Below are 22,648 nucleotides of genomic sequence, written 5' to 3' on the forward strand. Positions count from 1 at the left end.
CTTCACAGGCATCAAGTTAAGCATAAGAGAGACTTGAGGTTGCTCTAAAATTAAATACCCAAGTGCTCTCCTGAACCACAGCTGAACAGCCTTGTCATACTCTAGTCAATTAATTTTTGCTATAGAACTAAATGGCAAAAATCTTCCAAGTTCATCCCCTGCATAAGATTCAAGGGAGTGTAAAACGTCTGGGCCTTTAGTGAAAACCCAATAGCTATAGAGGAAAGAAGCCAAGGCTTCACTAACCAGAAAGATACTTTAATTACTGAGTGGCAAGGAGACCGGGACATATTGTGAGAGACATTGTGTTATATTGTATCCGATATGGCTGATAGTGTTGTGATTCATAAATTAAATAATCTGGAGTGAATAACAACAAAACAGATCAGTCATCAATACAGACACACTTTTATATAAAAGCTCCTTTAGGAAACTAAGGACTTTGTTCTAGCAATTTTTCCCATAATGTCATTACTTGAATTTATGTCATTTACTGATTCTATCAAGATAAAATATGGGACACTGGATAAAGACAACCTCAAAAGAACTGGACACCATAGAACTGGGGACCAAAGGCACATCTGTGCTGAGGTGAATCAAATCCACTACTTATATCCCTAAACTGACACTTACGGTGCAAGTGCATTGTATCTGTTTTACCCTGTTGCTCTCCTGTATATAGAATTAAACATAAGGTAGAAGTACAGGACCAAATTATCTGTTAGTATAAACTAATACAAGTCTTAAGCTGAACTTCACCAATTTGCTACTGCAGCAGGCTTCACCCACAGATAGAATAGTCACTTAGATCTTATAACAGAGAGCTGGCTATGAGGTTACTATTCACGTGGCCTCAAGCTGGTTCTTTGCATTTGGGTGATCTGGATCAGATCTGGACCAGAAAGGATGGAGCACTGAGAATCAGTAGTGTGGACATATTTCTACCACTGAGCTGGGAACACAATGCCTTAAACTGAATGTGAGCTTTACTCGTGGATATATGACAGTCTATGAGCCACAGTATTTAAATATTAGCATTCACAAATATTTACGAACCAAGAAAGAAAGTGTCATTAGTAGAGGGTATTTTAATGCTATTTAGTTCTTTTTAATTAAAAAAAAAATATACAACTGAAATCAAATGCTCTCCTTTTCATTGGTTCAATCTATAGCAAGATATTATACAAGTTGAATCATTCCAAATACCATACTTAAAAAAAAAAAAAAAGAAAAGAATGCAGAAATGCAGAAGACTTCCATGCTATACAGAGACTTTCATGTTAAAATAGCTTAGTTTTAAAATTGCTTTGAAGTTACATGTCATATAGACTATTGGGATAGAGGGGAGGAGGCTAACTGCAGTGTGACTAGCTCCCCTCAAAAAGTTTCCAACAAAAGAGTAAAGCAGCTCATAAATGGAAGTTGTCTTTTTGCCTCTAAACCAGTAATTAGAAAGTACAATAATTCTAAGACAAAAAGTCTAATCTATTTTAGAAAAGAGCTAATGTTTGCTTCATATTTGTCATGGTACATTTAAATTATAGTTTTAATAAAATACATCTTTAGATCAAAGCTGAAAGAAGTCATCAGTAGTAGGCCAGTGTGCTCCACAGTTTTTGTTCTTCTGGATGATGGATGGCTGACATTGTTCAGATTTCCACAAACAATCTCATTCAGTATTGTTTTCCTCTTCTAGTTGATATAAACAGGAGAACTGGTAGACAAAACAAGAACAAAATCCTTGTGTCCAGTCACATGTTTAGACGTTCATCAGCTTAATGAGTTCATGCAGTTTTATACATAAGTCTAGGAATGGTAGTGCTGATGATGAAAGGTGGGTTTTGTTTTTCTTTCCTTTAAGGTGGCAGCATGAAATACAGCATTTTGTTTATATCTTAGGCAAAAAAGAAAGCAAAACCTGCCTGCTGAACACTTGCAGAACTTTTTGAGCAATAAGCTAGGTCCAGGTGAATATTCATCCTTGAAACTCTGGTTGTTCTGGTCTTAGACTTGGTGCAGAGAGGAAGAATTTACTAGGAAAGTTAGAAATTGCTTCTTTTTTTTAAACCTAGTGGAAATTGTTTGAGTTTTCCACTCTTGTAAACATCCACATAATGCCATGAAAAAGTTCATGTATATTGCATTTTTTTTCCAGTTATCTGTCTATACAAGTTTCTACTTGGATGAGGTTCCTAGAGGTAATGTAGCTCAGACACTCCGTGGTGCCCTCTCAAATTCATGGGTCCTCCTGTTCCTACCTTTTTTATTCTCTTGTAGGTGCTTCCACTTATTTGTATTCACCTGCGCATTGGCAGGCCTTTGCCGACGTTGTTTGCGGTCTCTTTTCCAAACCTGCTCACAGAACTCATCCATTGTGTTGAGGTTGGGGTGATTGATTAACTGCATGAAGTCTCTATACCAGATTTTTTGACTGGGGGTCATACTATTGGTGGCATCCTTGGTCTTGGAAGTATCACCATCTTCTTCTTTATGGAGTAGCTCTTCCAGGTGATCAGTATCAATCACTTCCAGGGTCACTTTGAGCAGAGTTTGCATGAAGCCATGCTCCACAGCATGACAAAAGTAAACACCAGAGTCTCTCCGTTGAAGACTTCGTAGCAATAAGCCCTGCTCTGTCCGTATCATCCGATCATCCACTTTTATCTGTATTGGAAAAAGGGAACATTTCAAAATTTAGTTTTTATAAATGTGTAGAATTATCCTCTAATCATATTAGTTTCTTAGTGCAGTCCCTTTTAGTCGGTGAAATCTAGCTCCCCTCCCCCCCCCCAAAAAAAATAAAAAAAAGGATTGTGTTTTGGCAATCATCTGTAGTTATGAAAGGCTCAAAACACCCTAGAAAAATTATAGATTTGCTGCAAAGAGACTATAGATGACTAAAGTTTTCCTCCTCAGTCCCTACTACTGCTGAGCAAAGACCTGTAACAACTCTCACAGGTATTTACTAGCAGATGATGCAAACCTATAATGATCAAAGTAAATGCATTTGACTATTACAGAGGCCATGCTTGCCATAATGTTTTAGTCAAGCCCAAGTCTATACCTGGGGAAGGTAGATTCTCTTCCTGTAATGTTCTTTACTACAAAAGCAGGATTAAATCTCAAAATTTTAATATTCAACAAACAGCTGTTCAAAGTAATATTTTTTTTTGAATTAATCAATATTTAGGAATACGATTTCCTCCTTTGATTGCACATGAAGCTGTGGAGAGAAGGGACAGACACCTGTTTGTTGCTCTCTTCACCATTAAGTTGTTTTAAATAATTTACTATTTATGCAAGTACAGCATATAACAAAAGTATATAAAGCTGTTAAAGTAACTAAATAGTTAGTATATGGCTTAGGAAAAAAAAAGTCTTCAGAGTAGTCTGGGTATGTTTTCAAATACTTCAGTGTGATGAGTAAGTTTTTGTTTTCTAACTTGATGTCCCTACCTACTAGAAAGCAGATTATTCTCTACTAAAAGACATGTGTGACCTAGCTTGACTGTCACGTGGCTTGAGAACTTGGGTGAGCAATAACGTAAGAATTTTGGTGACAAGAGGAGGAGAAAAGCAAAGTATCAGCCTGGTATAACACAAGCAGCAAAAGTCAGTGGTTTTGCCCCTGTGAATATTGTTTTTCATGCAAAATATTCACACAAGCTTTCATAACCTTTGGGTTCATACAGTTCCCAGTTCTTCATTTTATCTCTCTGTCTTACAGAGACTCTGTTAAGTCTTACAGCATGTACCACACAGGGAATGCTGCTGTTGGTCTACCTTTCAGATACACAGCATAATAAGAAGAATTAGTTTCCCCCTCCCACCTCCCAGAGAACAATTTTCAGGTCTTTGAAACATTTAGATCCAATATAAGCCTTCTGTGACGGTTTTGGTGTCACTTAGATAATATGCTAGCTTTCGCCAACCGTCTGAAAAGGGGAACTGAGGCATATCTGAATGGAAGAGCAAACAATGTGCTTTGCTGAAAAGGACTCGGATTCAAGTAGATCTTCATAGAAAAGAGTATTTGCATCTCTTAGATTTTCTACTCTACCTCTTCTTTGCGGTCATCATTTTGTTTCTGGAATTGCCAATAGACTATAGCACGCTGTGATTTTGGACTGCACTCCAGGAAAGTGCTGCTATTCTCTACTCCATAGATTATCTTTTCCTCCAGAGTCTGGCCACTTGGATTATCTGTAAAGCAAGCCAAAAAAAGAGAGAAAAAAAATAAAAAGAATCAAAATGGTCAGGAAAGAAAAATCTTAATCAATTTTTTTTCTAGAAATTTGAGTTTGGAAGGTGTTTCAAGATAAAAATCTAATAAAGAAATTTCCTCAGATTGTTATATTCTTGGAAAATCTCCATCAATATTCCTATCTTTGTAAGCAATTTTAAGGTATTGTTTATTTATATATTAAAATCTTAACAGTTGTTAACATCTCAATATGTGAAGTTAATGCTTTTCATTGCGATTTTTTGCAAACTTCATTATTATTCATCAAGGAAAACTTCTAGGACACAACAAGAGTTTTTAATAGCAAGCTGTATGCAGTGAGAAAACTCATGGTATAGTTGCAGAATGTCTATAACGATCCCTCCTGGGCTCTATGATCATAGTACTTCAGAGTAAAGTAATAAAACGTGAAGCTATTTAAAGTAGTATAATGTGTTTAGATTATATGGCATAGCAGTTTGCTGAAGCTGTTAATGACCAGGAATAATGTTTTTGAGGAAACAATCTTCAATTAATCATTTCCTCTCATACTGATATAATTTATGGGTATGTAATGAGGTTAATAAACCAGACATTATGGGAGGGGAAAAAGAAAGTTAAATAAATTACTTCCTTTTGTAACAACAATATTTCGAGATATTCATCAACTTGCTGGAAATATCACATAGCTATAGGACTTATATGGCATTTGATTCTTCTCCAATACCGCAGAGGCAGTAAGGCATCATATTTCAACTCTCCACCTTAGCTCTTTAAAATGTAGTTATGGATTTAAGTGGCAACAGTACAATAATCCTGGAGAATAGCTGAGGAGGAAGGGGTTGGTAAGCTGTTTAACACCATGTTGATCCCATGGAGTTTCTGCCTCTTTGCCATTATTTGCCATTCTTTCTATTTCCACTTTTGATCTTTAGCATTGGAAATCTTTCAGGAACCTCCTTTGATATGTTATAACAGGAAAATGATGTCTAATTAAAATAATCTCAGAGAAGTCTTTTGTCAAGGTTTGTTTGCTTTCACTATGCCTTTATCATTTTGGCCATGTTGTTTAGCAAACACAGGCTGTTTGCTAGGCTACTAAATCAAAGGTAAAAATAAAATTGAGTTCCTGGCTGCTGTTGACACAGCAATCATATTTTTCTATAACGACATTCAGCCCTGAAAAAGGATGGGAGGAGGGATGGGGATAGGATAGGAACTGGTGCTTGCCCATTTCTCAGTAATGAAGCATCAAATGGCCTATAAACACTAAACAAATAGGGAATGGGTTAGCTTCCTTTCCTCTGCTGGATTGTGAACCTTTCCAGCAAGCAAGTGGGGTGCTAAATAAACAAGTAAATGAAGCAACATATTTGGAATCTCTCAAAAACCACATCCCTATGAAGAACATTGGTGCAGCTGTGGGCTAGGAAGGTGGGGAATGATGCAAGAATGAATGCGTAGAAAGAAAAGTAGGAAGAGAAGGATAAGACTGCAGGAAGAGAAGGTAGCCAGAGGTACCAACGGAAAGCTTTGAGACAGAGCCTGGGCAAATTTTTGTCAACAAAATGGAGGAACTGGAAATGTGTAAAGAAACAAACTGAGTATGACCAGGAGTGATAAGACAAAGACTGGAAATGGAAATGATTGTCTGATGACTCACGAGTCCGGACTCAACAGCGTGACCTGGGCATCGTGATTCCTCTTAGATGTTCTGATTGAGGAACAGAATTCACACTGCTGAATAGGCAGCCAAAGACCGCATACAATCAACTAGAAACAGTTCAAGATCTGAACGGGGATTCACAACAGGCAGTGCATGCAGGGCTGTGATACATTAGACAGACAATAGGAAATGTCATACAAATGATGTTACTGAAAATTCCCCATTTGTAGTCTGCGACACATGTTACTGCTCCAGCTAAGCGCTTCCATGAAACTGAGATTTATAGACTTTCAGGATAAAGGATGCAAACATACTGATTTTACTTTTGGGTTCAAGCTCTTTTTTCAATTCCTCTCTCCCAGGCTCCATTAATTTTTCATTCATGGTTGCAGAATGGCCTGGATTAAACAAGAGCAATCTGACAGTTGGGATGGTCCTGTTGGAAGTAGAGCTATGGAGTCAGTCTCCTTAGCCTAAGTGGGCTTTGAATCCTCCTCTGCCACATCTTACATAACTGATTTAAGTGGTAGGTTATCAATTCATCACAGGTGGTTTGCAGCACCACTTGCCTTATTTCACTGAACACAACACAGTCAAAGTGGATTATACAGGAGCAGAGTAACACTGGGCTCATTAGAACCAAGGAGACAGCCTTCTAGACCCTAACTATTATTGTAAAGGACAAATATAGATATTTCTTTGACAAAAGTCCTATTGCCCATGAACAGTAGCATAATTTTAAGTATGTAGGGATATTTCTGCCAGAAATATTAAATATCTAGAACACCTTGGGTACCTAAGAAGCTAGTCACATTTTTCACAGAAATTGTCTTGAAATTGGGTTCCTTGATGCCATTTCAGACTTCTGAGTGTTTTGTTGGATCTGGTCCATAACATCCTAGTCTGTTAGAAATCACCATGGAAAGTGGTAGAAGCCCCCTTTAAATTTGTTCACAGGTCTAGAAAATATAGTACAGGCAACAGTCATGCAATGAGCGGAGGATTTAAGAGACCCTTCAAATTCCATTTTCATGATGTAAGGTAGCAGAAGGCAGAACCAGAAATGACTATAATGTTCACATAACGTTGAGCACACAAAATACAAGGAAGTAAGTAGAGTGATGGAATAATGACAGCATCAGAAAGGGCTCTGGGAGTTACAGAGAGGCCTAAGAGAGACTGGGAGGAAGGATGAAAGTCTGTGAACTTCAGAAGAGCAGCTGGAGGAATTATAAACTAGAGTCATTACGTTGCTTATGAAATTCAAACCAAAATGTCTGTCTGAAGCTGTAATTTCCAAAGTGAACTCAACAGCAGTATCAATTTATTACTTTGATAAATATCCTTTAAATACTTAACTTGTGACACAACTGAAGAAGAATGAATTGTTCAGTAGTCATGCCAAAATTGCCTCACCGATTCTCTCTCTGCTCCATCTCTATACAGCCAAATTCTGAGCAATCCTGTGAGACCCCCATTGGTGTAAATCACTGAAGAAAAGGTGGCTTTTCATTCACAAATTGTTCCAAAAAATAATGATGAGATTTTTAATAGCACTAGTCTGACAGGCTTAAAAGAAACTTGCTCTTTAACTGACACAAAGGTGATCATGCTTTAGAGTTTATATTTGGTCAAATACTTACAGAGCTAAGAATCCTCATTTCCTGCTAATTTTGGTCTGTAGTGAATTTATACTACTTATACCTTTGCATAAAAGGACATGTGAAAGAGTTACTTATACCCTATTAAAAGCACTGCTGATTCAGTTTGAGGCCTTGGCATTTTTCTACAACGTCTTTAAAAGTGAGGTATACTATGAGGGATTTTTCTTTGTTCATATTTCCGTTGATTCACACAGAGAATCAACTGCCAGTGACGGCAGAGGAATGTGTAGAAAGTAGTAGAGATTGCTGGAGCACATTCTTACCTACAAACACTCCCAGTTCGGCACCTGAATGTCCAGGAAACTACTAGTGATAACCAAGGCAAAGGCTCAGCATGAGTTTGCATGGCAAGTGTTTATAGTGGTCTGTATAAAGCATAATGCACATTTCTCTGTGCAAAAGTCAAATGAATGTAGGAAATTTTTACAGATTTAAAAGGCTAAATTAAGGATGGGGAGAGGGAAATTTTTCTAAAACAAGCTAAAGCATCATTTCAGAAAGCACTCTGTCAATACATCCTTCAGGTCTAAAGCCTAGGACTATGTTCCTTTGGTATATTTTGTATATTATTATTTCTTCCAAGCACTCTGGCTTCATTTCGCCATTCAGTACCACTTTTCCAAGTGGCATCTCAGCTCCTATTTCACTGACTTGTGCCTTTGAAAGGTTGGAAAAGTCAAAAATCTGTATTAAAGCTCTTTGTGATAGAGTGTACTATTCAACATTTTTTTCCTGATCTTTTGTTCTCATGATTGTCATATAGGTTACCAAAAATATAGGTAAAAGTGATAAATGAAAGAACTACATTGGATCGCTCTCTATCTTTTTAGGTAGATAAGTTTGTCATAGGAAGGTACAAAACCAAGCAACCAAAATTGAAATATTAAGATATTTTGAAATTCTTTTCTCGTCTATGAAGATAAGCAACAGACCTATTGCTTTGTAAAGTACAGCTAGTAAGTGGAAGAGAACATGAAAAAACCTGAGCATGTGATAGCCCACATCATCACAGGCAGCTTAAGATGGAACCAGCAAGAATGTGAGGGTAATGTCCAAGACACGTTTCTGCTGGTAATAAAATTCACATATAGAGCCCCGTGAAAATTTCACACTGGAGAGCTGAAAATGCCATCTCAGCCCTAATACTTGGATTATCTATTTGCCATTGCTGCTATTGCAAGGAGTGGAAGACATGAGAGTTTTGAGATATCTCCATTTTCAGCCACCTCTATTTACTCCAGAAATCTGTTCAGTGGTTTAACTATTATTATAGATGTAACACAAACACGAGTAATCAGCTTTTTATCCAGCAGAGGGAAGCATTGCCTAAGTATTCTGTTCCCTTAGGGTAAAATGGAAATTCTTCATTCTCTGAGTGAGGATCTTCCGAAGAGATTGGCAACAAACTGGTAACTGGGATAAGTTAAGTTTATCAGCCAACCAGTTCAAAATTCTGGTCAATACGCTACGTGGAAATAACACAGTCAACCAAAACAAAAAGATGACAAGGAAAACCCATTTGGAAAACATATGGGACAGGTATACTCCAAAGAACATCCTGATCTGAAGGAGCTGCCTGCTAGCGTGGCAGCTACAACAAATGCCATTCCGTATTTAACCAGGGCGGTTAATTATGTGGTTGGTTATCTTCCCACCAAAACTATATGAAGCAACACGTACACACTTCTTGTTGTTCTGAAGGTGGTATTCTACAACAGTATGACTGTTCTCTGATATAGTATGCCTAGATTGATAGTATGGTATTATCAAACAAGAGAAGTGGAAAAGTTAAAATGCTTCAATTTTTAACTTGATGAAAAACACAACCAAAATTCTTTAATATCTGATCCAGACTACCACAAGCAATCAAAATTGGAATATTAATTTTGTTCATCTTTCCTAAATGTTATTGCAGTTTTCCTACCAAATGATTCATTTGCTTCCTACTCTATTTGTATATAGTCTGTAAAGTATGTTCAAATTGTTTTTACTTCACGAACATCCCTAACTTACCATGATGCTGCAGGTCTGAGCAGTGAGTAAGAGGGTCTCCATTTCGGATGTCTTGTCGTCTAGTACGTCTGCAAATATCATATTTGGAAACTTTTAGTGACGTTCTCGGTGGTCTATATTCACATTTGCCATGAGTCAACAGCAACAAAAGGAACATGTTTATAACTACATGGGTCACATGAATGCACCGAAACTGCACGATGAAGAAAATCATACTGTTACCATACTCTGTGCATGATCATAGTTCACAACATCAGCCTTTACACTTACGAGTAAATACGTGTCTCTTTTACACTGAGCTATGAAGTTTCCTTTAACTTTGCTGGTAACATTGTTCAGAGAAAAATGCATGACTTAATTGATAGATATGGGATCCACCAAGAGATCAAAGCATAATAATACATACAGTTTAACATGCATCAAAAATATAAAGAAGTTGAAACTTTTCTGCATGCACAGAATACTTTAAATATCATAGCTTCTTTACTTAAAATTAAAGATTAAGATGGATGGTTCTAAAGGGATACTAAGATTGTATTTTCCACAAAATTTAAATTAAAGAAATCATTTCAGCCTCTACTGATTTCACTAAAATATTACTCATACAATTTATTCAAATCTGTTGCAAATGACCATTAAGATAAACTGAATAAAGCATCTGGAAGATTTTGAAATGCCATTTATTTCTTCTTTTGTAACTTAATTCTGGGTTCTAGTTTTTATTGCCTGACCATTTAACATAATATATTCTTTCCCCAATTTGATCTCCACTGGTTTTTTCAAAGAACATACTGATGTGCGCTAAAATGTTGCATTTCACACACCAAATAAAAAAAGGAAAAAGAAAAAGAAAAGAAAAAAAGAAAGTTTTAGACTGTCTTATTTTGCTTTTGTTGTTCTCTTTTTGTCTTCTTTCTTATTCAAATAGCTGCAACAAAATTCAATTGAGCCACAGAAGAGTTTCTTATAAAAAAAGAGAGGAGGGGGAAAAAAAAAAAGGAACAAGGCAAACAAAGCTGTGTTTCAAGTGTGAGCACTTTACTCTCGGAATCAGAGAAAGCCTGCGGGCTTGCGAAACGAGAGGAGAACAAAGAGGATTAGGCTGCTGAACAGTGCTGTGATTTCAGCTTATGGCATCCAGCAACGGATATGCAAAAGTCAAGTAGCCTTGTAAAAAGCACTGATGGTCCCTCCCTAGTGACAACAGCCCGCATGTTTAAGAAGCCGCTGTTCTGCGGGACACAGACCATCTCTCTGCCGTCCCCCAGCCCTGTTCGCAAGCTCTGACTCACAGCCCATGCTCAGAGTTCCCCCACGGGCACCACCAACTGCAGGGCCGACTTCTGTGCCTCGAAACGTTTTACCTCCCTCGCCCTTTTTATTCCACTGAAAACTACTGAGATGTTATCTCCGAAATTATTTATCTGAAGAATTGTACCACTTTTATCATTTTTTTTAATGGGGAATGTGCTTTTTTATATCTTTCTGAGTAGAAACTTCACAGAAATTGTCTTGGTATACTAGGAGACCTTAATACGCTTACTAAGAAGGAATGGTTGGTTGATTGATAGAAGATTCAAAAATTGCACTCATCCTAATATAAGAGGTCATATTTATCTTACCCATTATCAACAAATAAAAATACATCCAAGACATAAAGAAGCATAAATACAGTATTTTATTACTCCCTTCCTAAATTTCAAAAGGCAGTAGATTTATAGGATACTATTTGTAGGAAAGAAGCCTGTGGAAAGACTCATATTACTGTCAGTGGGCTTTGGATGAGATGTTTAGTTAGAATCTCAGGAAAATGTCGCACATATCACCGTTGTATCAACATGATGATCTATGAAATAGGAGCCAGAACACATCTGCATGGGGCAGAGTTAAGTGGTCACACTACAGGCATTCTGAACCATCATTTAGACTTCTTAAATATACAAAGAAAGAAAAGTAAATTAAAATCGTGGCTCATAAAAGCTCCCTTAAAAAAAGGCAGGATAGGAGGGAGCACTATTAGTAAAAGCATCTCCTCAAATGCCTCAAGACTCAACTTTCCCAATATTTCTGCAGCCTAAAATTACAGGGACTCTATATTAGGAAAATGTTGACGTTGAAGCTGTTTCTAGCACTGCTGATTTTGTCACAGATGGATTCAAAGCTGGTTTCGGTAAAGTGGGTAAAGGAGGTACCAGACGAACAGCAGATCCCCCCTTTTGGTAGCAGAGCCCTTATCCTGCTGCTGCTGCCGAAGGAGAAATGGAACGGGGGAGGACAGTGAATTTTTTTGCATGCAGTGTCAGGATCCCAGCCTTCCACCACTTGCTTCTTCCTCTGTACTGGCCTCCAGAAGAGGAAATTCTGCACCCCAAGTTTTTCCTGCAGCAATGCAGCCCAGTTTAGCTCCCTTCTTTGCCCTGCCCTTCACTCCAGTAAGAACGGGTCCCCTTGCCCTTCTGATGACAATGAAGTGAGCTGGGTCTGCTGCTGAAACTCAGAAAATCTGACCAGTGCTTTTTCTAGGATGTGTTCAGTTTCTCCTTTTATTTTTTTTTTCCTAAAGAATTTCAGAAATGCCTCATGCCAGATTAACTCCACTTTTTGGTGCAAAGACAGAACCTGATGTTCCATAAGCATTTTTTTTCTTTTGTCTTTAGATGCAAACACTGACATTTTAATCCTCTTCACATGAAAAATCTACGATATAAATGCTATTTCCCACCCTCTACCACATTTCTGCTCCTCCAACAACCAGTCCAGATCTGGAATCTGAAATCCTGACATTCCCAACTAACATTTGTTAACATTAATTTTAAGATAAAGGCTCCTTATGCATATAAATTCTTGGTCTCTTGGTTCTTCATAGGTATAAGATGTTTGACATATTTGCTTTGACAGGATTTCCCTCTGAACATTTTTTTCATCATTTTCTTGGCTAATATACCAAGGGAAAGATATGGAATCCCAGCACTATACTAGTAGCAGTTCTTATATGCAAGCATTTATTAATTCAACTATTCCTAATTTCCATTTCATAACTAAGAGCAGGTTGTATCTTTTAAGAGAAAGAATGCCCGATACTAAAGAAAGCAAAGAAACTACCATTTTAAATCTTCAGACCAGGCAACTCGGACTTGTAAATTCTTATAAAAATGGTATTTTCCACTTGCAGAATCTGTTTTCCCTTAACCTTTACATTGCAAAACCTTTAACATCAGTGCAGAGTGAATGTAAAGTGGTTATCGTTCTGATCTGGTAGTATTTACACACACATCAACACGTATAAATTATACTTTTAAATAATAACAATCATGCTATATATCACTAAATAATACCTTTCTATTCATGTTCAAACACTTTATAGATAATCCCTTTGTACTAGAATTCATGAAAATGTAAGATAAGTTAGTTGAGGGGAGAGTAAATTTTTATATATTTTTAATAGCTATTCCCATCCTCATGTTAGAAATTTTTTTTCTTGTTCCTATGTAATACTGAATAAAAAGTTATGAGTACATTTCAGAGACAGCTGTTTTCTGAATGCTTTTTTTACAATAGCCTTTCAAGCCAACCCAAGAAGTAGCAGTGTTCACTTTAAATCAACCAAGACTTCACATTGCTTGTATCTCCCACAATTATGTTTTCTTTGGAATAGAAAGGGCTCCAGCTAACCATCCCATGCAAAATCTCCAAAGCCCTCTGGTCAAATTGAGACCATCAATTAAAACAAATAGCAAGTCATGCAGACATCCGAAACTGTCCCTACCTCTTAGCAGTGGGGAAGTAACGTGAGCAAGATGAACCGTCCCAGGCACAGTAAGGGTCTCTAGCAAGACAACACTCAGCACATGCTTTTCCATACACATCGCAGCGGTGTAAAGGAAGCTGTGAAACTCCAGTGGCTGAGCCAATGTAGAGCTGTTGCTATTATAAAGTAAAATAAATAAGTAAATAGATAGATAGATGATAGATAGATAGACAGATAGATAGATAGATAAAATAGTACTTTGCAAACTTCCAGTTTTTACTAGGAAGGCCTAAAAAATAAAATGATATATTAAGACTTTTGCAAACACAGTAAGTGATCACGATTCTAACATACAATAAAAGAATGAGAATAATAATCCTCAGGATAAAAAAAAAGAAAAAAGGAAAAAAGAACCCAGGAAAATCTTTGACATTTGTTTGAACTTCTTTGTGGCCTCTCTAAATAGAAGAAAAATTAAGTATGCTTCCATTTTTTCTCCTGTGTTTATAACTCTGCATTGGGATGGAGCTATCATCAGTGACAGAACACAGTGGAAAATATGCTTTTGAATTAAAGCAAAAAGAAAAGCAATTTTAATGTAAATTTTCTACATATAACTTAAATTTTTATTGAGAAGAATCCTAAAGTAAATTATTTCAGACAGATGCTGAGACATTTCAGCTTGGAAGTGCTGACACAGTTCTTTGCATGTCTGGTAGTTTTGAGGCTTCATACTGTTTTCTGCAGGCCACATACTCTGAAGCATTTCTTTAATGAGGGAAGATGGCTTATTTTATTTTGGATAAAAAACTTCATTTCTAGTGGGACGTGCAGCTCAAAGGAGAGGATCCAATGAAGGAAAATAAAGAATGCAAAATCAAATTCTCGTGGTCCATCTGATTAGCCAGTCCCAAAAGGGGCATGAGGAAACTGAACTACCTACTCATGTGAAAGTCAAAACAGCTATTTCAGCTTAGTGTTAATTGTCAAAGAAAATGAATGTAGTAATTAAAACTGTTCTCTCTGAGACAAAAAAAACAGGGGAAAGCAAAATAAATATATAAACAAAAATAAATGGCATAACCTTTCTATTTTGAAAGCACTGAAACTTTGCTATCAAAAGCTTGAACTTTGTTACCCAGCACCTATGGGGGGCAATCAACTCTTCAGCTCTTAAGGTCTCTCTCCAAGCAGTCTCATCAACAAACTGCAAAGCTGTGTTCATTTCCCTTCCTTAGAAATCATAGGGCTGATGTAAAAAATAGAATTTGAAGAAATTTTATCCAAATTCTTCATCTCCTGCATTGTGATGTCTTAGAGGTACCACTTATGGAGAATACAAGGATGCAGGGTGGTGGAAGTCACCAGTCTACAGGATATGACAAACACTGGATACCAGGAGATAGCAAAACCAAAAACCCTTGTGAAAGGTGCAGCATTAATTGCTTTCAGATACAGCAACTTGGCAGTTTATATAGACATATTAATTGTAACAGAAACATCCCCAGCCTTTATGTAAACATCAGGAGTTTCTCAAGAAAAGATATGACAAAAAAAAGACAAAAGAAAATTCACTGGTAAATTGAAGACTAAGCCCTATCTAAGCAGCTGCTTCAGTCTATTATAGCGCCTTAGTCAGACTGTAAAACCACATTCTCTTGGCAAAAGCCTCTGACCACACAGGGCTCTGTGCAAAGCCTTAATTGTATGTAATAGTCCTCAGCTCGTGTTGTATCCTTGAGAAACAAATGGCAGGCATCGGACAAGACGGGCCAGTTCTCTCTGACTTAAGGCACTTAACGACACCCCAGCTCAGGGCTATATTCTGCAGTAAAAAAGCAGCAATTCAAATCTTAGGTGACCTAGCCATTTCTCAAGAGATGTCTTTTCTCTTTACTGATTATAGAGGAAGCATAGGTCAAATTAGAGCTTCAGTTAAGTATCTTAAGTGTCCAGATGGTATTGATCTGGGTCCTATGTAATTGGTGAATTGATATATATATGTGTGTGTGTGTAACAACGTGTGGTGCAGCTAATATAAAAATCAACCTAGAGTATGCATGTGGGAAAATAAAGAAGTATGGTGTAATGGATTCCTAGCACCCCTATTAGCAATTTCAGTTGGTCAAAAAATTCTCTTTGATTTCTAATAAATGTCTTCAGAATTAGAGAATGACCAAAAAAAAAAAAAGAAAAAAAAAAAAAAAAAAAAAAAAAAAAAAAAACTGAGGCCAAAATAAGGTTACTTAAAGAGTCTATGCCATGTAGATAAGTTCATAAAGTTCAGCTAGTGAAGTGCAGCATGTGTTTCAGGTGTTACACAGCCTAGAGGCTGCTGCCCTGTTTGCTGCTCTTCTGATCATGCTTTCAGACTCCAGCTGGTGATCATTATTCGGGACACTAATAATATATAAGTCCAGTCAGTAAGAAATTCAGAAAGTAGTAATAGAATGATTTGCATCAATGGTTTGACCTTACTTTGCCACGGTCAAACTGTCTTTTGGGCAAAGGCTATCCCAAGAGATTTTTAATTTAATAAATCAGTTGATTATCAGATCAAACCAGAGTCAAAAAAAAAAATGTTTTCCAAAAATTATTGTTGAAGCATCTGAACTATAGCAAAGATTAGGAGACTAAAGTTTACAGCAATCTAGTGGTGTCTGTTAGCCACACAGTTTTGCCCCAAATGCACTCTTTCTCTAGCACTTGGAAAAAGCAATAAGAGTTTTCTGTTTGCAAAGGGGGTGTGAGGGGGGGAAGGGAGAGTGCAAAAAAAATGAAATACTTAAAAAGAACTATTTAAGCAGAATTTTCAAAGGAACTTAAGGGAGCAGGAGGACCAAATCCCATTGCATCACACTTCCTTAAACTCCTTTTCATGATCACAGTACATATGTTGAAAGGTAACTGTCTGACGCTGAGTAGTTCAGGGGATGGTTGTGTGACATGCATTTTGGGCTGGCCCTTCATATATGCTCACTATGAACAGAAACAGTGATCTCGGAATAAGATGCAGTACTTTATATGCCTACACAAATAGTCTGTAAGGTCTTCTCTAAAGGTCTCTGCCTTGCCTTCAGTTGGAAATCTTATATTTAGAAACAAAAACTCTTTGCTGCAGTTAACCAAAGAGATGGTTTGTACCAGCCGAGGATCTACTAGTTCTTTCCCATCTTACCACAAGGTCCAATGGCTTTTTGATAAAGAGGATCATAAATCTGACCCCGAGGAAAAAAATGCAAGCTTGCTCCGCAAAAAGCCAGTTTTGATTGAAAGCCAGGCACAACTTTTTGGCCACATTTTTAAGTCAAGAGGCAAATTCTGGAGCCCCATGTGAGGGGTACTGGGACCAGTAGCAACCAGGGGAGCCCTGGAAGGCCGCTCCCACAGAACTGTAATATTTAAGTGTCTTCAGGGTATTGGAAGTGTCTGTAGGGTGCTGTCCTCTGAAGGTCTGTAACTACAGCTACCTAAGCTTAAGCTTTATTCAGGATCTAGGGCTTACATACGGATCTAGGACTCTAAACACAGTTGGGAGGAATATGTAGCTTCAGCAAGAAAATATAATTCCTGTGAGTTAAAGTCAGAGTTCAAAAGGAATGTATCAAGACTTAGTTTAAATTTTCACATAAAGGCTAATTTCTTTTCTCAAAGCAACTCTTGCTCGAGGGCCAAATCCATAGTTCTACAGAGGGGTATTAAAGCCTTTGAGTTGGATACCATTTAAATCCTTATCTAAGTTCTGCTCCTGAGGAATTGTATTTATAGGTTCAGGTCTTTAGGAAGAGGAGTCATTTGAAGTGTATCAGTTTGGCACAATGGCCAAACAGGTAGCTTGAAACAACCGGTGTAGCACAATAATCAAAACTAAGGAGACGTCCCCAGTACAGTGCTGTTATATTTAAATGCAACATTTGTTAGTGAGAGAATAAAATAAAGTGATTGCTTTGAAATTATTAAGTGGAACATGCGGATTTTATTGTTTACATTTCATGCTCCTGCTTTGATCAATACATAGAATTGTGCTGTTTATACGAAAACCTCCTGCTTATCAGAACACAATGAGTAAAGTGTTTGAACTGTAAAACTACAGTATTTTTAACCATAAATATGAAATGGAAGCATGTTGCCAAATACTTATTTGATCCAAAGACTGTGCCAAAAACTTGTCATACTGTATCATGATTCTGTCATTTTTAGCCTGAGGCTGTTTGATTTTTCATGAGCTTAACTTTGCTTGAATAACTGGTGTTCTATGCTCTTTTTAGCTTTAGACAATTTTAATATTGTAAATTTGTTTTCAAAAGACTCAGGGAAAACTGTAATCTCTCTTGAATAAATAAAGATGCTTTGAAGAAGAGGTTACACTAAAATGCATGGACTTTTATCAAATGTGATCAGCTGCTTTAAAGGAATGTACTTATAAAAATAATCCAAAGCAGAGCATTTTGGTATGATGTGAACATATATACAACTTGACAGGCTGTTTTTAAATATCTCAGTGTTCAATACTACATTTTTTAGGTCCTGCCATTTTTGTTGTTTTAGGTGATAAACTGTGTTAGAAAAGTTGCCTCAAACAGAATGTTTTCTGTCAAATACAAAAATGCTTTCAAACAGCTTTTCTGTATACAGTGAATTTCTAGTTAAATATGCAACATTTCAAACAGAGTATTGGGTTCTGTCCATTATAGAATAAACTTAACTCTTATTCAATAATATATAGAATGAGGTAGATGAATTAATTAAATCTAGTTTAGAATATATGTCTTTTAGTGCACCTACTCCAACAATTAATACAAAATGACAGTGACAGTGATATTAATGGAAAAAAATAAACAAGGTGTGAATAAGGTGCTAGTATTTCCAGAATTAGGCTCCAAATTACACAAAATTATTCTGAGAAAAGTGGAATCACCTTTCTTAGAAATCAGACAAAACTTTACCTCCATCCATCATGAAGTCCAGTTAATTTTAGGTATAGCTGAGTCTACAATGAATGGAATGAGCTTATCTTTTGCTTAAGAAGTTCTCACTGAAATGTAGGAAACACAGATTCTACAGGCTGCTCAGGAGTCTGGAGCCCATATTCTAACCTTGTCCTCCAAGCAAAAGACCATGGAGATTTTGGGCTAAACAAGCCTTTCCTTTTTTTGTTAAAGTTGAGCGGTGTGCACACTGGAATGGAAGGGGCACAGGCGGAAAGACAGTATGCAACAGGGATCCTGAATCTGACTCATGGTTATGTTCTTTGGTAAGCAGGCATCTCATTTTTTCATTTCTCGTGTTTTTTCTGTTATATTCCTTTTGTACTAGACCATATGCCCATTTTAGATCACTGTTCTTAGCCTCCTGCAGAATAGCTTAGATTGAATAGTAAAAGTGGAAAATAAATATGCTGTGATATAGTGTGTAGAGCATTTTATCCGGATGAGAGAGACTTCGGCCAGGAGTCCAGCCTTGAAGCAGACTGGACCCAAAGTATATTTAGGGAGTTATTCTTAGAGGTAGAATCACTGAACTGGATTCAGATTGATTCATTCGTTTATTGTAAATGAGAGAGGTATACACCTACTTTAAATAGACTAGTTTGCCCAAGTTTCCAACAGCTGGCATCTTCTGGACTTCCTGAATCAGAAACCCATATCGTTACCCTTAATGTTCCATTGACCTTCCATCAAGGATTCTAACAGCTTTTTGCAGCCACCCATGTACCGCAAAATCCTGCAGCAGTAATTTCCACAGAATGCGTTGTATGGAAAGGTATCCCCTTCTGCTTGCTCTGTGACAGCTACCTGGTTACCCTTCGCTGGAGACGCAGTCATGCCACTCCTGATTTTACAAAGGTCTATCAAAGTTCCTTAAAAGTTCTCTCTAAAGTTCCTTGGTGTCCCTGCCCGGCTGCAAATTGCACCATTTTACAGCCTGACAAGTCTCAGTTTATTTTGTGTCTCCTCGTACAGAAGAAGCCATTCAGCACTTTATCCATCCTAGGGATTTCTCTGTACTTATTCAAGTTCTACTAAATCTTTTCAAGGTGATAGGACCACAACCAGGTTTGAAAATAATGTCTTCTGGTGACACCTTTCTCCAGTATTACCTCTGCGCCTAACTAGAGCCAGAGCTCTGTCACATGAGCTGAATTTCCATTTATAGCATTGGAATTAATAGAACGTGCTACTAATCTTACAGGGAATAGAACTAGTCCCAGTAGTGTGAGGGACCAATTTTGGACACTTTTTTAAAAATAGTTTTTCTCTCATAAAAGCATTCAGTAATGTGGAATTTTTTTCTTGAGAGCCTCCAGACGGCTGGTTAGTTTGTGTTCAGTTTCCACCTTACCAGTAAAACACAAACTAAGCTTTTCCTTTTTCCTTTGCATGTCACATTTTCCTGAGAAACTACTGATGTTTATATAAAGGGGTGGGATGCTGCTGCTGTAATTAATATGTCTTTACCAACTGCCAAGTTACTGTCTCTTAAAAACAGAAGCCAATAAATATTTAAAGGTGATTTAAAGTTTGTGCATACAGTACCTGTTTTGTGGAAATCTTCATTGCCGAAATAACAGTGGGTTCCTAGGGGGTGAGGAGAAAAGAAAAAAAAATTACTAGAATGATATTTGTTTACTTAGAAGCCCTGAAATTAAACTAGATATTCCTTAACAATGGTAGCTCTTGTTGTCTTTTATAGTGGAATATTTTATAAGTTAATTAGAATGCCTGCATGTGTCTGGGCGCATCATTAAGTGCTATGCTGACAGCAGACATACCATTTCCCATATATCTTGAAATTTCACAGTGAATATTTTGTCACAAGTTTCACTCTGCAATTAACATTAAAACTAAATTTAAAGAACTGCCTGCCCCTGGAACTATGAAAATAATAATAGCTATATCAAAATATGTAGATGCTGTATATTAAAGGGGATAGAACTAAAACAATACATTTCAACCATATTAAGGAGAAAAATCCATTCCTGCAAAATCTTATTCATAAGAACGAGTCTTAATCACAACTCTAGTCTTCTTGACTGGACTGAACTATTCTCATACAAAAAGTAACTCATATTTGAAGAATTAAGAACCATAGCAGGCAGCAATTTTTTACACTCCAGAATATCCATTATTTAATCAACCAAGTGGGTCAGTAGAAGAGTTAGTTTTCTCTTAGTTAAATTTCTAATCTTATTTATACTTATCTATAACAAGTAAATGCCAAACCATTGCCTGTTTCCCTTCATAAAGACTGTAGTACATATTTAACACAATAACTGCATTTAGACTTGATTATAAGGTTGTTATTTACACTTTTAGTCCCAGCTGTTTGAATGGAAAGTAAAAATTGCATCATTTGGTTGCAAAATCTTCAAGTCAATTCCATATGATCTATATTGGATCTAAAAATCTACTATTAATCCCACGCACCATGTTTTGGGTACATTAATACATTTTTTACTGAACTTTTATACTTGTGTAGCTTTCAGCTTGCTGATCCTGAGAGAATCTGATACGGGTCAGCGAATGCTAAGGATGTGGACCTGCCTTTACAAATGGGTTAATAGATCTCGTATTAGAAAGCATCAATTAAGTGTAACATTTGAATGAAAGCTGAACTCATTCGTTTGTTTGCTCAGCTGTTCAGAGAAATATTGCATAAATGGGGTTAAAAGAGGCATTTGTTATCGATGTAACAGATATGGAAGAATTTCAGTGTAGTGGAATTATAAATGAAAACCATTGTATTCAGTACAAAGCAGTTTAGGCATCAAAATATGTTCCTTAACATGCTGACAGACTCTTTTGTAACCAATGAAAACTTACATTTTGGTTAAGGTACATTTAAAATCTACTATAAATTCCTATTGAAAGATCCATATCTTACGCACACAAATTCTGCTCATTCTACTGATGTACATTAATGACCTCTTTAAGGCTTAAATGTATGTCAAAGGAGATAAATGAGCTTTTGAGTATACCAGAATACCATAATCCTTTTGTGTAATAAATAAATATACAGGTGAAAAGAAATCCCAAATCTGAATTTGCTATTTAGCATAGTATTTTTGTAAAGCTTTTCTATGGGGAAAAAAAAAACACAAAACACCTTTCATTTCATTTGTTTTCTTTCTTTCACTTTTAGATTTCTCTTCTCTTTTAGTTTGGCACTGCTACTTTATTTAGGGAAGAGACTCATACATTATCAATGATTGCCAAATTACCCTGCATTAATGCAATGACTTTTGCGTGTGTAAGAAAGAAGCTGAGAGCCACAAATTACGTCTCATTTTCTCCTCATAGCTTCTACTTTACTTTTCTGTTAAAAAACAACAACAAAAAAATCCACTTCTGCCCTCAGAAAACCCACAGATCATAGAAACAGAGGAATCTTTGTCTCAGGGCTCAAAACAGTGGCTTCTGTAAGGAACATCTGCAAGACTGGCACTGACAGAGGCAAGATTGTCCATTAGGAAAATAAAAATTATATTGAAAATAATAATAATATTAACTAAACAAACAAACAAACTATAAGCTCTGCTCAGATATGTTGTATCTGTTCAGAAGCCAAAGGAAATTGATGGCAATCAAGTTATGGCACGAGATGCTGGTCTGACTCCAGGGGCAGGCTTTGAGCACATCACAAGTGCAACTCCTCAGCAAATCTTCAGCGATACCCAACACACCGTGCACGCAATGTGGAGCGCCCTGAGCACGCACACGTCACCTTCACGCTGTCCGATTAACTTCAATTTAACTTAATTTAAATGAGTTGTGGTTGTGTACAAAACATGAGACACCCCTGGGATTTGTGTGGAAAGAGTCTGAATGGATCACTTGGCCTCAACCTGCAGAAGTGCCTAGAGAACGCCTTCCTTTTTGGGTGGTTCAGCTAGGAAAACTGGGATAGATTGGTTTTCACAACAAAGCGCCAAAGAGTGGTGGGTGTTTATGCTGTCCTGACTCAATTCTTGAAAACAACACCCTCAAGTTAGCTGTGAAAATATGAACACTTTTTTTTCTTTGTTTCTGAAACTGTTGGGCATAAGAAAACTTTGCAGATCAGTGTTTTTTCCTCAGGCAGTGTCCTAGAGTTATGTTATGCTGATAATCTGAATAGTGTCAAGACTTTTTGTACTTCTAAAATCCTTGTATTGCATATCTGTGCAGGCGAAAACAGGCCTTGTTCCACAACTTGCACGCATACATATTTAACTGTAGTATGCAATGCCTACAGGATCCACGGATGCTAATTTACTTTTTAAACTGCAAAATGAGAGCCCTTTATCATTAACTTCCAGCTAGCACAGAGAGTTTCAAGGTTTATTTTGACTAGCG

At 37.0% G+C, this 22,648-nt stretch overlaps 1 protein-coding gene across 2 annotated transcripts in view; it reads right to left on the reverse strand.

Moving 5' to 3' along the window:
* Nucleotides 1-1,086: 1,086 nt before the first annotated feature.
* SEMA3A (semaphorin 3A) overlaps nucleotides 1,087-22,648 on the reverse strand; it is a 170,463-nt gene continuing 148,901 nt past the window's right edge. For both annotated transcript variants that reach the window (XM_085298929.1, XM_085298938.1), the window contains exons 14-18: nucleotides 19,850-19,891; nucleotides 13,332-13,489; nucleotides 9,566-9,633; nucleotides 4,061-4,203; nucleotides 1,087-2,664 (exon numbers count right to left, since the gene is read on the reverse strand). In XM_085298929.1, the coding sequence (XP_085155055.1) occupies nucleotides 2,209-2,664; nucleotides 4,061-4,203; nucleotides 9,566-9,633; nucleotides 13,332-13,489; nucleotides 19,850-19,891 (867 nt within the window). In that variant the 3' untranslated portion in view covers nucleotides 1,087-2,208. The remainder of the gene's footprint in view (nucleotides 2,665-4,060; nucleotides 4,204-9,565; nucleotides 9,634-13,331; nucleotides 13,490-19,849; nucleotides 19,892-22,648) is intronic.

Source organism: Rhea americana, unplaced genomic scaffold, assembly GCF_003343005.1.
Source record: "Rhea americana isolate MKP2758 unplaced genomic scaffold, rheAme1 scaffold_1, whole genome shotgun sequence".
Taxonomy (NCBI): Eukaryota; Metazoa; Chordata; class Aves; order Rheiformes; family Rheidae; genus Rhea; species Rhea americana.